The 16,797-nt window shown below is 29.9% G+C and overlaps 1 protein-coding gene across 3 annotated transcripts in view; it reads left to right on the top strand.

The window, feature by feature from the left end:
* The window catches only part of LOC118183137 (cyclin-D-binding Myb-like transcription factor 1), a 95,733-nt gene that overhangs the window by 17,999 nt on the left and 60,937 nt on the right, over positions 1 to 16,797 (top strand). For all 3 annotated transcript variants that reach the window (XM_035352562.2, XM_085812855.1, XM_035352563.2), the window contains exons 4-8: positions 1,686 to 1,756; positions 7,815 to 7,914; positions 8,009 to 8,085; positions 9,916 to 10,106; positions 10,190 to 10,299. In XM_035352562.2, the coding sequence (XP_035208453.1) occupies positions 1,686 to 1,756; positions 7,815 to 7,914; positions 8,009 to 8,085; positions 9,916 to 10,106; positions 10,190 to 10,299 (549 nt within the window). The remainder of the gene's footprint in view (positions 1 to 1,685; positions 1,757 to 7,814; positions 7,915 to 8,008; positions 8,086 to 9,915; positions 10,107 to 10,189; positions 10,300 to 16,797) is intronic.

Genomic DNA, 16,797 nt, shown 5'->3' with positions numbered 1-16,797 from the left:
AAACAAAAAAAATTTTTTTAAAACAATGTGAAATTAAAACCTAAATTTACCTTGCATCGAGGAGGAATTCAGAATTTTCGGATGAAATGTTATTAATTAAAAATGTTTAGAATAGTTCATCAGCTGATTTTGAATACAGAAATGCAAGGGTTTTCAGTGGATGAGGGAATTGTAATCAAGTTTGATGTACCCTCCTCTTGATAACATTACGTTGTATTTAATTGAGTTTTTAACTTTATTAAGTTTCTGGTTTTGCTATGTATTTTCAGGTTTTTTACAATTTTTAGGTTTTAATTTCACATTTCTTTATTCTTATCTTGTATATTTGTAGGATATTTTAAACAGGATATTACAAGTAATTATGTAGGATATTACAAGTAAAGTTTACTCAAGGAAGCAGTACAGTTAAGTGGTAATGATATGACCTTTATTCCAACAAGGTAAAGTAAAGTTTCACTGTAGATGATCAAAATGCCAACCATTTACACGAATGCAGAATTCACAGCACCATTGATTGCCAAATTATTTTCAAAAATGCCTGGCTTATCATGGACAGATCCTGTGGTGGCCACCTATTCGTGCAACAAGGTCCGTTTCACTGTCCACAGGAGTCTCATACACATGTTCTTTCATGACCCGCCACAAAAAGAAATCCATGTGCGATAAATCAGGTGACCTGAGTGTCCAAGCGGCTGGTCCACCTCTGCCGATCTATTGAGTTTCGAATGTCGATTCAGGTAATCACGCACATCAGTTGTGTTATGGGTGGTAAGTCAACTCTTACATTGATGACAGTAAGAGTGGTGGGTGGAGCTGTACACTAGTTGTGCACACGCAGCGCTTTTGCGTACATTTGCAGACACACTTTCCTATGTGAAATCAGTTCCCTGACGTCTTTCCTACTTCCCCACATAATTTGAATGATAAGTTTTGAAACGTTATGTATATATATACATAATGATAGTAAATCAAAAAGTAAAAGTCAAAATGAAAATTAAATAAAAATTCTGTTCCAGAAATATGAAGGTCTAAATATTTCCCTCTCTGGGAAAAGGTTATCAATCTGAATAAATGCCAATGAAGGAAACTTATGTATCTTAATGAAGAAAACATTCAAAAACGGAATTGTGAAAAGAAAACTGAAAATAATTTTTTTTTTTTTTTTTTTTTTAATTGCAGAACATAAGACGCAACAAAGCAAACTGCAAAAATAATTTTCCTTGAAATTTTTTCTTTATTAATCTCTGTTTAATGCTTCGAACAGAATCTGTCAAGGGAAAAGAATTTTGAAACCCTAAACCAAGTTCATGAATAAGTTCTGAATGCCTGTTTCATTCCTCTGAACTATTTGAGACTTTAAGCAACTTTTCATTACTAAACCATAATTTTTAAAAGAAATTTCTAATGAGTCTCAAATGCTCAGACCTTTCCCCTACATGAATTCGTACTCAATGTAAACATAAATACAAAAAAAAGGGGGGGGGGAGATCTAAAAACTAAAATATAAATACTTAAAAGTGGTACAAAAACCTAAAAATAGGCAAAACATACTTATTACACAAAATGAAATTAAATCAAACAGAAAAAATTTTTAAACAGGAATTAAAGAAGCATTTTGCTTTTTATACTTGTAAAATATAGATATTGAATAAAAATTTCAATAAACAATAATGTTTTTATTTTAGATGGAATGGATGGGCTTACTGGTGTTGTAGAAATACCTCAAAAGCGTTTTCAATCAGTAGAAGCTTCACAGGTATTTAAATGTATTAATTACTGATTTTACTGCAATTATAAGCTTCAGTAAACATGTTAAATTTAGTGGATTAGAAGATGCACATTCTGTAAAATGGTAGAATGCCTGTTCCTACTGAGTTCATGAATGTTAAAGAATTGGAACCTGTGGTTGACAAGTGGACAAACTTCCATTTTTTTTTTTTTTTTTTTTTTTTGTTTGTTTCATTTCAATTTGGAAACTTTTCTGTATCATTAAAATTTATATATTTGACTTTTAGTAAATTTCTTTTTAAATAAATTTATTTCCTCAAAATTCTGATTTGAAAAATGTTTACTTTTGATTTGCAATATTTTATTTTGATTTACAAAGTATTTTAGCAGTTTGCCATTTTCTTCTGTTCAGAATATGTTTAAATAATTTAGCATATTGCTTTTAATGTATACCTGTTTCTTGTTTCAAGAACGTTTTTTTAATACTGACTTTTTTTTAAGAGTATTTTTTGTTTAAGGATCATGTTTGAACAGGTTATATCATGATGAGTGATTGAAATAAAAAAACATTATTTTACTGTGTTGCACATTTAACAAACTTTAATTAATAATTTTTATTAATTTTTTTTATTTGGCACTTTCTTTTGTATTTTTTCTAGAATTTATAATCATATAATTCAGAAATGTAGTACTATTGAAAATTCTTCAGCTGCTTCTTGAAAAAGGCAAAGAAATCATTAACATTTTGTTATATTCTTTTTATTATGTTATTTGAATTTTGTTTTTATTCAATTTTCATGTGTGTACTTTTTGTTAAAATGTTAACCCCTTTTTGATTTAATGTTTATATCTTGATTATTTAATTAGTTGTGCAGTATATTGCAAGATTTCAATAATTTGCAATCTTAATATGAAGTTTTTAAATTTTGTATCTATCTATCTTTCTATATATGTAGTAATACTTTGTTGTGGGTGGTAGAAACATCTACAAAGCTTATATTGGACAACATGTTTAGTTACATTAAAATCTATGCACATTTTCACAAATACAGTAAACCTTTAACCGAATTAACACTTCTTTAACAGAATAAAATCATTTTCTTTCTTTCAATACATCTCAATTCCAACTGCAAAATGAAAATATCAGAGCAAATTACATGATGAGCAGCTCAGCACATCTGGCATTCAACATTAGCACCATGTTCTCTTGGCGATCCTGCACTTGTCTGCTCCCTCCAAGTGAAACTGCAAAGGAAAAAAATACAAAAACAAAAGAGAAAAGGCAATATCATAGCATGTCTTTAAATGAATGGTTAAAAGTTTTTAGTTCTTAATCATCTTTCAGTTTGAAGAATGAAACAAAAATATCAGCAAACGTCGTCTTCAGGCTTCATTTGCTATAGAAACAGTAGTTAACATCTTTAATTGAAATTTTTTTCATTTTTAGACATCTTTTCATTTTTCTTTTAGGTGTCTTTCTTTTCATCATTAAGCGTCTTTCCTTTCATTGTTAAATGTTTTTTCATCTTTCCTTTCTTTTTGCAGAAAAAATACAATTTACTTCTTTTTCTTCGGGCCCTTCTTGACTTTCTTCTCTGACTATGTTGTATGTGTTCCTTCCTTTAGTTATTCAAGGTACTTTGGTTTTAATTTCAAATGCCACCCAAACTGTATTCCTTTTTATAGCTACCAGATCTTTGACTTTGTTAAGTCTTGGTTCTCTTCTTCTTAAATTAGAGTACAAAGTCTTTAATCCGGACTCGTCGGGACTTTGGCGATTCCGGATTAGGAGTTTTTCCAGATTATAGATAATCAATTTAAATCTGGTAAGATGACATGCAGAAATTATAAAATTAAAAATATGAAACCGTAATTCATTAAATAAAGAGCAATTATGATCTAAAGGGTATCAAAATTTATAAAAAAAAAAAGCTTAATATTTATATGTTTGTTTTATTAAACATTTCTTTCAATGCAAGTTGTTTAAGTTGCTTCGTTTTTTGTGTGTTCAGTTACGAAGTTCCACTGTTCAAGTCCGGTAATTGCTGTGCCGAGAATACTGATTTGATAGTCTTATTGATACATTCTACTTTGCCATTGGCTCTAGGCAAGTCAGTAGCAATCAAATGATGCTTAGTGTTCTCTTTAGAAAAGTAATCGGCAAATTTGTTAGAGGTAAATTCTGTACCTCTATCCGACATTATTTAGGAAGCACTGTCTAGTATAGCCTTTTGTTTCTCTTACTTTACTATGACTTCAGCAGATGTTGTGAACTTCGTAGGATAAATCCACATGAATTTAATAAATGCATCAATAATTGCTAAGGTGTACTTATAATAATATTTACGTGTACTGTCCAAAGTTCTGAGGTGATCTAAATGATGCATTTTTAATGGCACATCTTCTTTTTGCAATAGATGTAGGAGACTTTTCTTTCTTTCCTGTCTTATAATTCACAACAATACAATGAACACAATTTGCTATGATATTTTCTACTTTCTGTCTGAGTTTAGGGATAAAATAATACTCTTCAATGCTTCTCATGATATATTTGACTTTTTGTCCTGAATGGTCTTTCTCATGGGCACTTCTTATATTTGCATACTTTCAAGTACAACCACTAATTTTTTTGCCATCAACAAATTTAAACAAAACTCCAGCTCTGCCACAGTAATCTTCATAACTAAAAACTTTATGTAATTCTTTAAATTCTTTAATTTTTATTTCATTATGCTTATCCTGGTCTGATTTCAACTTTGGTAAGATATTATCTACTGAAACACAGCAAATACTAATGGAAGACATACTTAAAATGTCAACGTGAACCATCGTAGTACCAGAGCAATGCTCAATCACATAATTAAATTCCTATAGTAATAAAGCCCAATGTGCAATACAAGTTGATAAGTCATATTTTAACATAGTCTTTTCAAATGCAGAAAAGCAGTGGCAATTTTAAAGTGAAGTCCCAATAGGTATATACAGAATTTCTTTAATGCTTCTATGATTGCAAGAGCTTCAAGTTCATAACTAGAGTATTTCTTTTCAGCATCTGTGGTTTTCTTATTCATGAAATAGGTAGGGTGGAAACTATTATTGCTTGGAAGACCTCTACATTAAAATTGCTCCGTTTCCCTCTAAGCTAGCGTCAGTATGCAGTTTAGTCTCATAATTGGGATTATAGATTTCTAAGACAAGCTCTTCAGCTAATAATGACTCTAGTTGATTAAAAGAATTTCTTTCCTCCCCGTCAAATTTAATCTTGTGATCTTTTTTCAAGAGGTCACTCAAGGGTTTAGCAGTAATGGAATATTTTGGAATAAACTTCCTGAAATATTGGGTAAATCCAAGAGAATTATGAATTTGTTTCAAATTAGTCAATTCTGGGAAATTAAGGACCATTTTCATTTTTAATGTGGATGGAAAAATTTTACCTTCTTCAATAACATGACCGAGGAATTTGATTTGCTTCTTCAAAAAATGAGATTTCTTGGAATTAATCTCAAATCCGTAGTCACTAGCAAGCTTCAAGACCCGTTCAAGCTGTTTGATTCTTTCTTCAAAGGAGAAAGACAAAATTATTATATCTTGAAAAATATGGACTATATGGCAAAACAATACCATCATTAATTAAATATAGAAAAATGATGTTAATGTTCCTCTGAAATACAGCCGAAGAATTGCATAGCCCAAAAAGAACCTCGAGAATTTGATATTGCCCTTTGTATGTTACAAACGAAGTATAATTCTTACTATCACTATATATGTCAACATGGAAAAACCCATTTTTAAGATCAATCATACTACATACATGTGATCCCTGTAACTGATCTAGAATGTCTTCAATTAATGGAAGTGGAAATCTCTCCTTTACAATTACTTTATTCAATCTCCTATCATCTATGCATACATGGGGTGTTCCAACATTCTTTTTAATGATTACAATTGGGCTGCAATATTGATAAGAACTAGGTTCTACTATTCCTCATGCTAACCATTCAGCTGCTTGAGCTTTGATAATTCTTTTTTCTGAAAATGCCAACTTACAATGCCGGTGAAATGTAGGTTTATTATTTTTACTGTGACATCTGGATTAAAGACTTAAAGACTTTTGACTTCATTTTGTCTTTCTTTCAACACATCTCAATTCCAACTGCCAAATGAAAACATCGGAGCGAATTACACAATAAGCAGCTCAGTGCTATCTGCTATTCAGCTATGGCACCACATATATTATATGTACAGAATGAAATGTATAAACTATTATATATTTCATTGGCTAAGCTATATATATAAAGCACATATAAATGCATGTAGCATATGTTCTATATATTTTATCATTTTGCTGGAGTGTTGTTGTGAGCTATTGGGAATTGCTATTGTCATATGTAATGATAGCACAAATTTTGGAAGCACTATGCGCAGAAATGCTGATTGCGTAGATACTTGGTGCTTAGAGCATCCATCCATTTCGAAGAAGAAGCGGTCGAGCCAGATTAAATAACTTTTTTTATTTGAATTCTCATTTTATGGCTACAATTCACTTGGCACTCTATATGTGCCTATTAAAGAAAATTTAAAATTTTGATATTATTGCCATAGAAGCGAATGTAGCAGCACACACATGATTGGAGAAAGGTGTCTGGCCAAGAGGAAATCACAAGTGAAAGTGATGCATCAGTTCATAGAAAGAAGGGAGGGAGTCAAAAGTTTTATTTTTTAGTTTTGGTTTACAATTTGGTGATTGGTCAAGAGGCATCTGCATTAAAAGTTATGTAAGATCGCAGGATTAATCTTAATGATGCAATTTAGACTTACAGTGCTATTTTTAGGACAGATAGATGAAGTTCCCAAATGAAATAAAAAATAAAAGAGGTTATAGTGAATTAAATTTATAAGTTTGCTTTCATATTTTTATCTTGAACACACATACATATATATATATACAAGTTAGGTTTATATCAAGCGAGTTAAGTTTCCCTCATGATCATTGATGACAGGTCATGCTGTTGTGTAACAATAACGCATATGTGAAGGAGGTTCTTGATATAGCAATTACATATGCCAATAGCAATTTCTGATAGCTCACGACAGCACTCCAGCAAAATGATAAAATATATAGAACATATGCTACATGCATTTATATGTGCTTTATATATATATAGCTTAGCCAATGAAATATGTATATAGCCTAAAAGGTTATAGGATTAACCTAAAAGAAATAGTCACTTAAGATTTATAGAAACAGTTGTTTAATTATACACCTGAAACTGTTACACAGTTAAAGTAATATCTTCTGTTTACTTGGCTAAGTAACAGATGTTATGTATGTGACCCTTTAAGAGGATAGATGTCAATGTGTCAAGATCTTCGCAAACACATATTGTCATGAGATCAAGATCCCATCAAGAGATGCAGCAGTTGTTTGATGCATTATTTAAGATCATGCAAATATTTAGGGAAGAGAAGAACAAAAACTCAATCCTTTATATATTCCGACAAGAAGTATCCACGCTTGTGAAATCTTGACTTAATGGCAGACCATGCTATGATCCATTAATTTGTTCTCTTTGATGTTTGTCCTGACTCAGCTATCCGCAAAGGGAAGCAGAAAATGAGATTAATTGGACCAAGCAACATATTGTGCCACCAGCAACCACAATTAACAAAACAAAAACAAAAAAAATTTCCCCTTAGCTGCCACTTTGTAAGCACATAAGATAACAAGAAAAGTCTAGTGCTGGAACTGAATCTCTTTTGGATGCAATCATGCCTCATTTAGAGTTGCTCAAGTCCAAACTATTTAGATACTAACCATAGTGTTAACTATTTCTTATGAGTATGTCTCATATTCCTTTTCGTATATGCAATAGGAAATTTCTGGTTCTTTTGTCATTGTGTGCCCCTGGGAAAATGATCCTTGTTGAAAAAAAAGGGTCTAATATTTTAGCTACCTAGTTTAAATATGAACTACTTTATTTCATAAAGCTCTGTATGAAGGCATTCTTTCTGGAGCAGATAGATTTCATAGTTTAATTTGGTTCTTATATATATATATATTTCTGTTTTATTCACATATATTTCAGATTTTAAATTATCAAGAATCTAATGACTTGCAAAATAATCAAGGTATCAACCAGAACTGGTTTACAAGTAGGGAAGAAAAAACAACCCTTCACAATAAAGGTATTTAATATTGCAGATTTTATTAATGTATTTATTTTTAAATATATGTTTATTTTTTATGTATTATTGTTTAAATGATTACTTCTAAACTTAGGTCATATGTGGAAGCAGGGTATGTGGGCCAAAGAAGAAATTGAATTGTTAGAAAACAACATTCGCTTATATTGTGAGGTTTGTGATCTAGATATTTTAATGCTGAGTTAAATTTTATTTTGCTCCTTTTCATATGTATGGTCTGAAGTATAATTGGATGAATAGGGAAAGAAAGTAGCATTGTGTACAATTTTTAATATTGTATTAAGGGAATACTTAATTTTTGTTCACAAATTATTTGTTTTATGAAAAGCAGTATTTCATATTAAATAAAATACTATTATATCACGTATAGTGCACTAAAGTGCTAAACTGGGCTAATTATTGTATGTAAAGGAATTCTTATTTGTGAGTTTCAAACTCTGTTATTCAAGTTAGATAAAGTTTTAAAATTAAAAATATAATAAATATAAAATCGTCATTTTTTTCATTGGTCTAAACTATTTCAAGTTTAAAATGTAATTTGTTGACCATGCAGTTGTGTAATTAAAGTAGCATTTGTAGTCTTCATACTTCCATCTGTCTATTTTAAAACATTAGTGTCAGCTGAGTACTGGAATTCATAACAGAATATTTTAACCGTCAACTTACATGAATATGTTGTAAGTTTTTAATGGATTTTATTTTTCAAAAGAAATGCAAAATGTGATGTTAATGAGCTGCTTTAAAAAACAAGTTATATTCATTAGCTTCCAAATACTATTAAAAAAAAAAAAAAAAAAAGAACTAGACAAATTTCAGTGTGAGTATATTACTTGATGAAAATTTTTCCCTCAGTAAGAATAATATTGTAGCACAATTCAATATGATTGTAAGGACTGCTATATAGAAATATTGTTTTCTGTTCACAGTCTGAGAACTTTAGATCTTGCTCTAGTTTTATCAACATGTGTTGATCAGAACAAACCCCAGATTCTCTAAAGTAACATTATTTTAATTATAAACTCATTATACAGTGTCACCATACATTGAATAGTGAAGAAATGTTTTAAGTACTTGGTGTAGGATGTATAATACTCTCATACACTATATATCATTATATAGTAATCTGTCTGTGTCTTTCATGTGTTGTCTTATCGCAGATAGTATTCTCATTTCTAGCCTGAGTCTGGAAATTTTTAGAGTATTCATTATTTTTTGTTTTCATTTTTTCCTGGGAGGAATAAAAGTGTTTAGGGTTGGAATGTTGCTTGAACTTCATTAAAATCCTATCTAAAAGTTCATAATTCCTCATTTTAAAATGAATATTTATATATTATTAGAAGAGCATTATTTCATGATATCATACAGATATGATAATGTTTTAAAAAATAATTTATATTTCTTATTTTTTGCATGAAGAAGGCTTGTGGTTTTCAAATCTGGGCATGAACATGATCAAAATTTTTTTATAAATAAGTAATTTATCTTTTATTGATTTAAGATAACTTACTTTGGTTAACTAATCTCATTAACTTGAGGTATCTGAAAAAATGAATTTGTTTTTAAAATTAAGTTGCACTGTGTTTTATTATGTGTATGTTATTTTTTTAAGTTTATGAATAGTATTTGAAATTTCATGCATATGGGAGGTAATGTGCACATGTAGACTTCTGGTATTCTTTGCACTGAATCCAACACTATTTGCATGCATGGCATGAAGTCTGTATGCTTCATAAGTCTCATATTTGATCACATTTATGTCACATACGGTATATATTGTATAGAATTTATGATAAGATATATGTATTATTTTTCAAAGCTGAAATGTATTGCGATATTGTCTTCATTTTTTTTTTTTTTTTAATTTAAAGAAATAAAAATTTGCTTTGTTCTATCATTCTTTATTTAAGATGTGATAGAAAGTTTTATTATGAATCTGATGACTATGATGAACAACGTTATTTTCAAGGATATTTCTTTTTGCAGGAACATGATGTAACTAATCCTGCTACTATTGTTTTTGACATGTCTAAAGATGAAAGAAAAGATTTTTATAGAACAGTTGCAAAAGGCTTAAACAGACCTTTATTTTCTGTGTACAGGAGAGTAATTAGAATGTATGATAATAAAAACCATGTTGGAAAGTACACTTCTGATGAATTAGAAAAATTAAAAAAGTAAGTTATAAGTTATAACTTTAAAAATGTTATATTTTTTATATATCAAATTTTTCTATGCTCTAGTGTTTGATTGTTTCCAGACTGCGTTCTGTGTATGGTAATGATTGGCAAACTATCGGTGCAGCCATGGGAAGAAGTGCTTCTTCAATCAAAGATCGATGTAGATTAATGAAAGATAATTGTAATCAAGGTAAAAAACAAGATGAAAAGTCAGTAAATTTTTTGAAATTTTACATTCATTTTGTGATCTGTACTGTGTTATTCTGTGTTTTATTAATGTATGTTGTTTCATCAGGAAATCCTTCCAAAGAATCGATATAACTTGCTACTCTACATAAATGATTTACAGCATCCTTTAAAAAAAAAAAAAAATGGTTAAAATGTGTATCTTTAAATGCAGCATTGTATATTATCATCTTAGTAAGATCTGATCTGTTGTTCCATTTACTCCTGTAAATTGGCTTTCCAAGTTTTCTATCTTTTGAGATTTACCTTTTTTTAGCAAAATATTTCAAGTATCTTTTTATGAAAAATATTTTTTTTAGGGATTCTCCATTAGGGAACTTTAAATCTTCCCCTTCACTGAGTTCCCATTCTTTTTTCAAAGATGAGATCCTCATCTGGCTCCAGTGATTCTCTTAGTATTGTGATAGCAAACAGGAGGATTGGGTTTAAGTAAGGACAGATCCAAGCCTTGTCCAGAGTGTCAGAAAACTCATTACTCATTACCTGTGATTGCACAATAATGACTTGGGATCCATTGCAGAGTAACACTGCGACCATTATTTATTACAGAATTTATCACAAGTTGACAATTTAGAACAGATCCATTGGTTGAAAGTTTGACTGAAGAAATTGCTTTAATGTTCTTGTTACATATGGCTTTATTGGAAAGATCAGTCCAAACATATAAAACAGCTCAAGTATCATACAAAGAACAGTGAAAAATAATAAAAAAGAACAAACATTTATAAAGCAAGAATCAGAATAATGAGCATGGGGACAAAAGTAAAAAGTTAAAAATTTAAACAACAAGGAAAGGAACACAAGAGATGTAGTCTTTAAAAGGAGTTTATGAAAGCTCTGGCATTCCAATATAGTTTACTTAATGCACCATGTTTCTGAAACTCTTTATCTAGTTCTGGGCATATAAGAAGATGCTCTGCATTCATGATGCCCAAATTGCAAATTTGGCATATACTAGATTGAAGGATGTCAATTTTATTAAGATGATGTGCCATGTAATCGTGACCTGTTTGCAGTCTGAAGTTTGCCACAGCCTCTTTACAGGGTTTTGGATGAAACTTTTTCCATGTGTCTTGAATTTTAGCCCAAGATTTGCTTGTTGATTTTGCTGTCTGGTCAGATTTAAGAGTATCCATTAATTTCTCAAAAATATGCTTTATAAGTGACCTTGGAAGAAGTGGTTTACTGTCTTGCGGCACAAGTGTTCCTATCTTGGCTAGTAATTCTGCCTTTTTGTTACCATCAATGCCAACATGTGAAGGTATCCATTGAAAAATGATTGTTTTGTTGTGTTTATAAAGAAAGTTAAAGGTTGATCTTTTTTCTGAGATAATCTGGGTATCTATATCATGATTTATAACTACAGCTTGGATGGTTGCTTTGGGATTGACTGGAATAACTGCTTTAGAGAAACAGTCGATCTTTATCTTGAGGTTTTCCAGAGCCAGTGAGATTGCAAGAATCTCTGTATCAAAATTGGACATGAAGTGCCCCACAGGAGTACATTGGGAAAAAAGTTTACTGTATACACCAGTCCCAGTGTTGGCTTGTATTTTAGACAGGGCTGTGGAGTCGATAGGGTAATTAACCAACTCCAACTCTGACTTCTGGAATTTTAATGACTCCGACTCCCTCATATATATATACATATAGTATATAAACATATATACATGGGTTACAGCTTATTTTTTTAATATAAAATAAGTAATAGATGCTACAGAAAGAAAAATTGATGGCATAGCAAATTATTTATATTAATTAGCATTTATTATGAAATGGAAAAACTGGCATTAGTTATTTCTAAGAAACAGTATAGCTTCGGCAAGATTTTCTTTGTTGGAGAGCCATAGATCCGATTTGATAAACTTCAGAGCTGAAAAGAGTCTTTCCACACTAACTTGAAGAGCTGTTACTGTTAGGGCTCCTTCTTTTAACTTTTCAGGATAGATTTTTATAAATTCTAAACGAGATATCGTGCGCAATCATATTTCTCTATTTCTTCAAAGGCCATGTAGAAATCTTGTTTGTATTTTATCATTTTTATATCTAAAGGCTCTTGTTTCTTTATTTTCATTAGCTTTGCCTTAGCCTTTTCAATATTATCCAAAAATATTTCTTAAAATCTGATTCATCACTGGAAAAGGATGATAGAAACTCAGTTCCAATGTTGCAGTTTGACTGTCCTGATTCAAATTCTCCAATTGTTCTGAGAATAATTTCATTCTTAATGAAAGTTCATAGATGACTTTCTTTGCCTTTTTAATTTGTTTGTCATCCAAGAAAATTCGATGTTTTGGATCTCCATATATGAACCCTGCAAGATCTCATTGTCTAGCAAACTAGTTTCTCTTTTCTTCATTGAAGAAATGATTCCTTCTGCAATAAACCCTCCATTTCAGAAAGAACAAACATCCCATTCTTCCATTCTCGCCTCCAACTGTCAATTCTTCAGATTGCAGTTTTTTTGGGGCTATATATGGTATAGAAAGAAGAGTTTCCAATTCTGCAAGATCATTCCACAGTCTTTCTGTTAGTGAAACATTAGGGTTATCTACATCTCCTAAAAAAGTTCTTAATTCTAAAAACCTCTTTTTCATCCAATATGTACTTCCTTATCATGTTGCTTGATCAATAATTGCTTTTTTTCCTGCTCGCTTCCTAAGAATGGCATCGATTTTGGGAGTTCTTGCTGCTATTGCTACTTACCTAAATTTACCAGTGAGATTTGTAACTAAATGAATCAGTTTAATCACTAAACCAGCAATATGTGTAATATCTAGCTTTTGCTATAATAAAATTTGTGGACATGATCTGGCTGTAGGTCTAGATGTACACTGCAAAAAAGGGGGGAATAGTTTTATATCGCCTGTTCTACTGAGCCAATTGATGAAATTCAACTTGCGCTTTTCACGTCTCGAACGCTCGTCTTAGGATATGTATTAGATTTATATATAACATTGTTCTAATATAGGTATTTTGACACAAAATTGGACTTTTTCTGAAATGATGTCCAATTTTTTTCATATTTCGATTCTATGACTCAAATTACACAAAACTGCCAAGTTTCGTAAAAATCACACGAGTATGTTTTAAAAAATTAGATCTCAAAATTCTAGCTCCTCAATATTAATTGATATTCGTATATATTTATTAATCTCCCCTTTTTTTTATTAAACTTATTTGATTCTTCCTTTCACATTTTAAAATTTAGATTCATTCCAAATAAAATGTGCCCGTTTTTTATGATTTACTTTTAAAATTTGTATTTTAAAACAATTTTTATACATTTTTTTAAAAAACATTTTGAATTATAATGTATAAAATTTTTACCAACATCTGAAAGTAGATGTATTTCTAAGCATACCTGCAAAAAATTAGAGTTGTTTATTCAAAATTTCTGAAGATATACTTGAATTTGTATATTGGTGTGTGTTGAAATTTGGCATATTTGTTGAAAGTAATAATAACATCAAATGTGGTTTAGGTACTTTGTTAAAATTATCTGAAAGTAGGAATCATGTGAATTTTTTCCCCCGCTTGTGCACAATTTAAAAATGGAAAGGAAAATGGGTTACTGTATATTAAGAAGTTCGCCGAGAGAATTATTCTTGGCGCAACTGAAAATATGCACCAAGATAAATATTTTAATTTGTCCATAAATTTTGCACCAAATTTTACAAAATTTAATATTTAGGAATAATTGAGGCTTAGAATTGAAATATGGATAAAAATTAGCATGTCATTTGAAGTCTGATTTTGTCTCAAAATACCTATATTAGAACAGTGCTATATATAAATCTAATATATATCCTAAGTTGCGCTTTCGAAACATGAAAAACACAATTTGAATTTTGTCAATCGGCCCAGTAGAATGGGAGCTATAGAGCTGTCCCATTTTTTGCACAGTGTACATCCTTCATATTATTAAGAAAATTAGAAACAATAATAAGGAGGATTAGAAACAACAAAAAATTATCTAAAAATGTTTACATATGTCTCGGGGTTTATTTTGGACATGGAGAAAATGAAGTCAATGCTCTGTTTCTATATTCAGCATATTAAACACTGATTTTAACAGGATGACTGAGCTTTAATGTAAATCACATGGATCATAATTAATTTATAATTCATGTGGTTAATGACTGTATTTTTAAATGCCCTACTCAGGTGCAGAAATTAACCCCATCATTCAAATAAAACCAAACTTCATTGCTGAATTGGGTGAGATTATAAGATCTGTGCTAGATGAGGGGGAAAAATTAAAAAGAAATAAAATATCAGCATACGTAGAGCTTAAAAGAGATAATTTAAAAGGCCTGTTTTAATAAATATTTATTTGAATTTCTTTTTATAATGTGAAGGAAAATGCCCTTTTGAGGCATATTACATGACATATTACATAAAAGAGGAAGCTTTTTGCAGTAGCTGAATGAACAAGAGCACTGAATAATGATATTTTGCCACACATGTTTGATTCATGGTAACAAAATGAGCTGATTACACATACTCATGCATACCATAAGTATGAGCCTATATCTGTTAGAAAGTCCTCCCCAAAAATTTTCTGAGAGAATTTTTCTGAAGGCAAATAATTCTTGAATGCTTTTCAGCAATAAATAACAAAACATAACTTTTTTAAAATTTTATTTTCATTATTTTTGAGTTGAGACGTAAAAATTTTTATTTAATGATCATGTGACATACAAAATGTTCCTGTAGAAATGTTTGGTTAAAAGTGCATTGAGGTAATATTTGAGAGTCCATTAAATATATATATATATATATATTGCATATTGCTTTAAAAAATTTGCTGTTATAATGTATTTAAAAAATTCTTCTTGTAAATATGTTTTTATACATGGTTTTGTGTTATTCAAACATTGTTCTTTTCTATATAAAAATATAGAATTTTGGTCAGATTCACTGCTGCACTGAATCTGAGAACTTTAATCTTCATTTTTAATAGGCTTAATTATTTCTTTAGAGTTTTTGTAGTAGTTTATAAATTTCTTTCTTATTCATACCTCTGTATTGTGAGGTGTTAACAGATGTAAATTATAATGAAAATTATGGATGTATGTGAACAGTTATTTATGCATATGAACTTACATGCAGTACAGAGAAAAAAATTAATTATTATTAAAAAATGAGTAAAAATCAAAAATTATGAAATAAAAGCAAAAAAGTTCAAAATAAAGTAAAATTTGGAAAATATATTATACTTTGAATCTAAAATGTAGCCCATAATGTTTACTCAGATGATAAATCACATGGGCCCAGAATGCACCAGTAGCTTATAGGATTGAAAAATGAATTTAGGAAGCAAAGCAAAATTTTTTTAAATTGAAATAAAACCAATGCATTCTCTGGCAAGGTATCTAATTAAAAGTTACATAGATAAGAAACTATTCTGTGTAGGGTAGTGTTGAAATCTGGTATCTAAAAACATCAAACAAGACATAACGATGCTTCTGGTGCAGGTTAAGTGTAAAATGTGAAGAGAAATCTTAATTTAAGGATAGCAGAATGAATGTAACAGGAGATGATTTGTTTCTTATTTAACAGATTATTCAGTATTCTGATTTATAAACAGTTTTCTTTTCTATATCCTCTTCTGAAGTGAACCCTTCTGTAATGGTCAGATTTGTTTTGTTTGAGCACGTGTAAGGAATTTTAGCTATGTGCTTATGTTATGCTAAAAAATTCAAAATGTTTGATAAAATTAGAATTTGCAGATTTTTTTAAATATGAATTTTTCCTGATATACAACTTTTAGAAGGCTCGGATGTAGAAAATATAATTAGAAAAAAGGTAATTAGCTTTCAGTATAGCAGTAAAACCTATGAAAATTACATTAAATTATAAGTGATTAATCAAATAAATACCTCCTTTCCTGAAATATATGAAGTCCTATCGATAATTGAATGTAAATTATATGCTAAAATATTTTTAGTTATGAGGCAAAAAAAAAAGGTTTCCTTATGATACTGAATTTTTACTTGTTAACATTGTTTTGTTGAGTAAAAGTATGTTTCTGATTGTTAGGGTAAAATTATAGGGAATTTTATATATATATATATATAATATATCAAGCAAGGTAGTAATTACAATACTGAATGACCAATTTGGTCTAGAAAACATCTTGCGCAATATGCTGCAAAATAAGTAAATTAAAAAATGCAGTAAGCTCGCCTAAAAGTTACCAGGAGCTGTTGCTCCTAAAAGTTCAACACGTTTTAAAAAAATTAATACATATGAAAATCAAACCATTTAACATGTAAGACATAAAAAAACAAAATCAGATAAAAAGTAAGCGGAAAATGGTAAATAAGCCTAACTCGACTTCCAAACTGGCTTTTCAATGGAAATTTTATTTGTTTGAGCATGGAATCAAGCTAACCCCATTACGCGTTTCGCTGAAACAGACAATTGAAACTTTTTC

The sequence above is a fragment of the Stegodyphus dumicola genome, chromosome 3, assembly GCF_044657685.1.
Source record: "Stegodyphus dumicola isolate Sdum_Otavi_A_Nest chromosome 3, ASM4465768v1".
Classification (NCBI taxonomy): Eukaryota; Metazoa; Arthropoda; class Arachnida; order Araneae; family Eresidae; genus Stegodyphus; species Stegodyphus dumicola.
The sequence above is the reverse complement of the archived record's forward strand: the minus strand, read 5'-3'. Positions and strand labels throughout refer to the sequence as shown.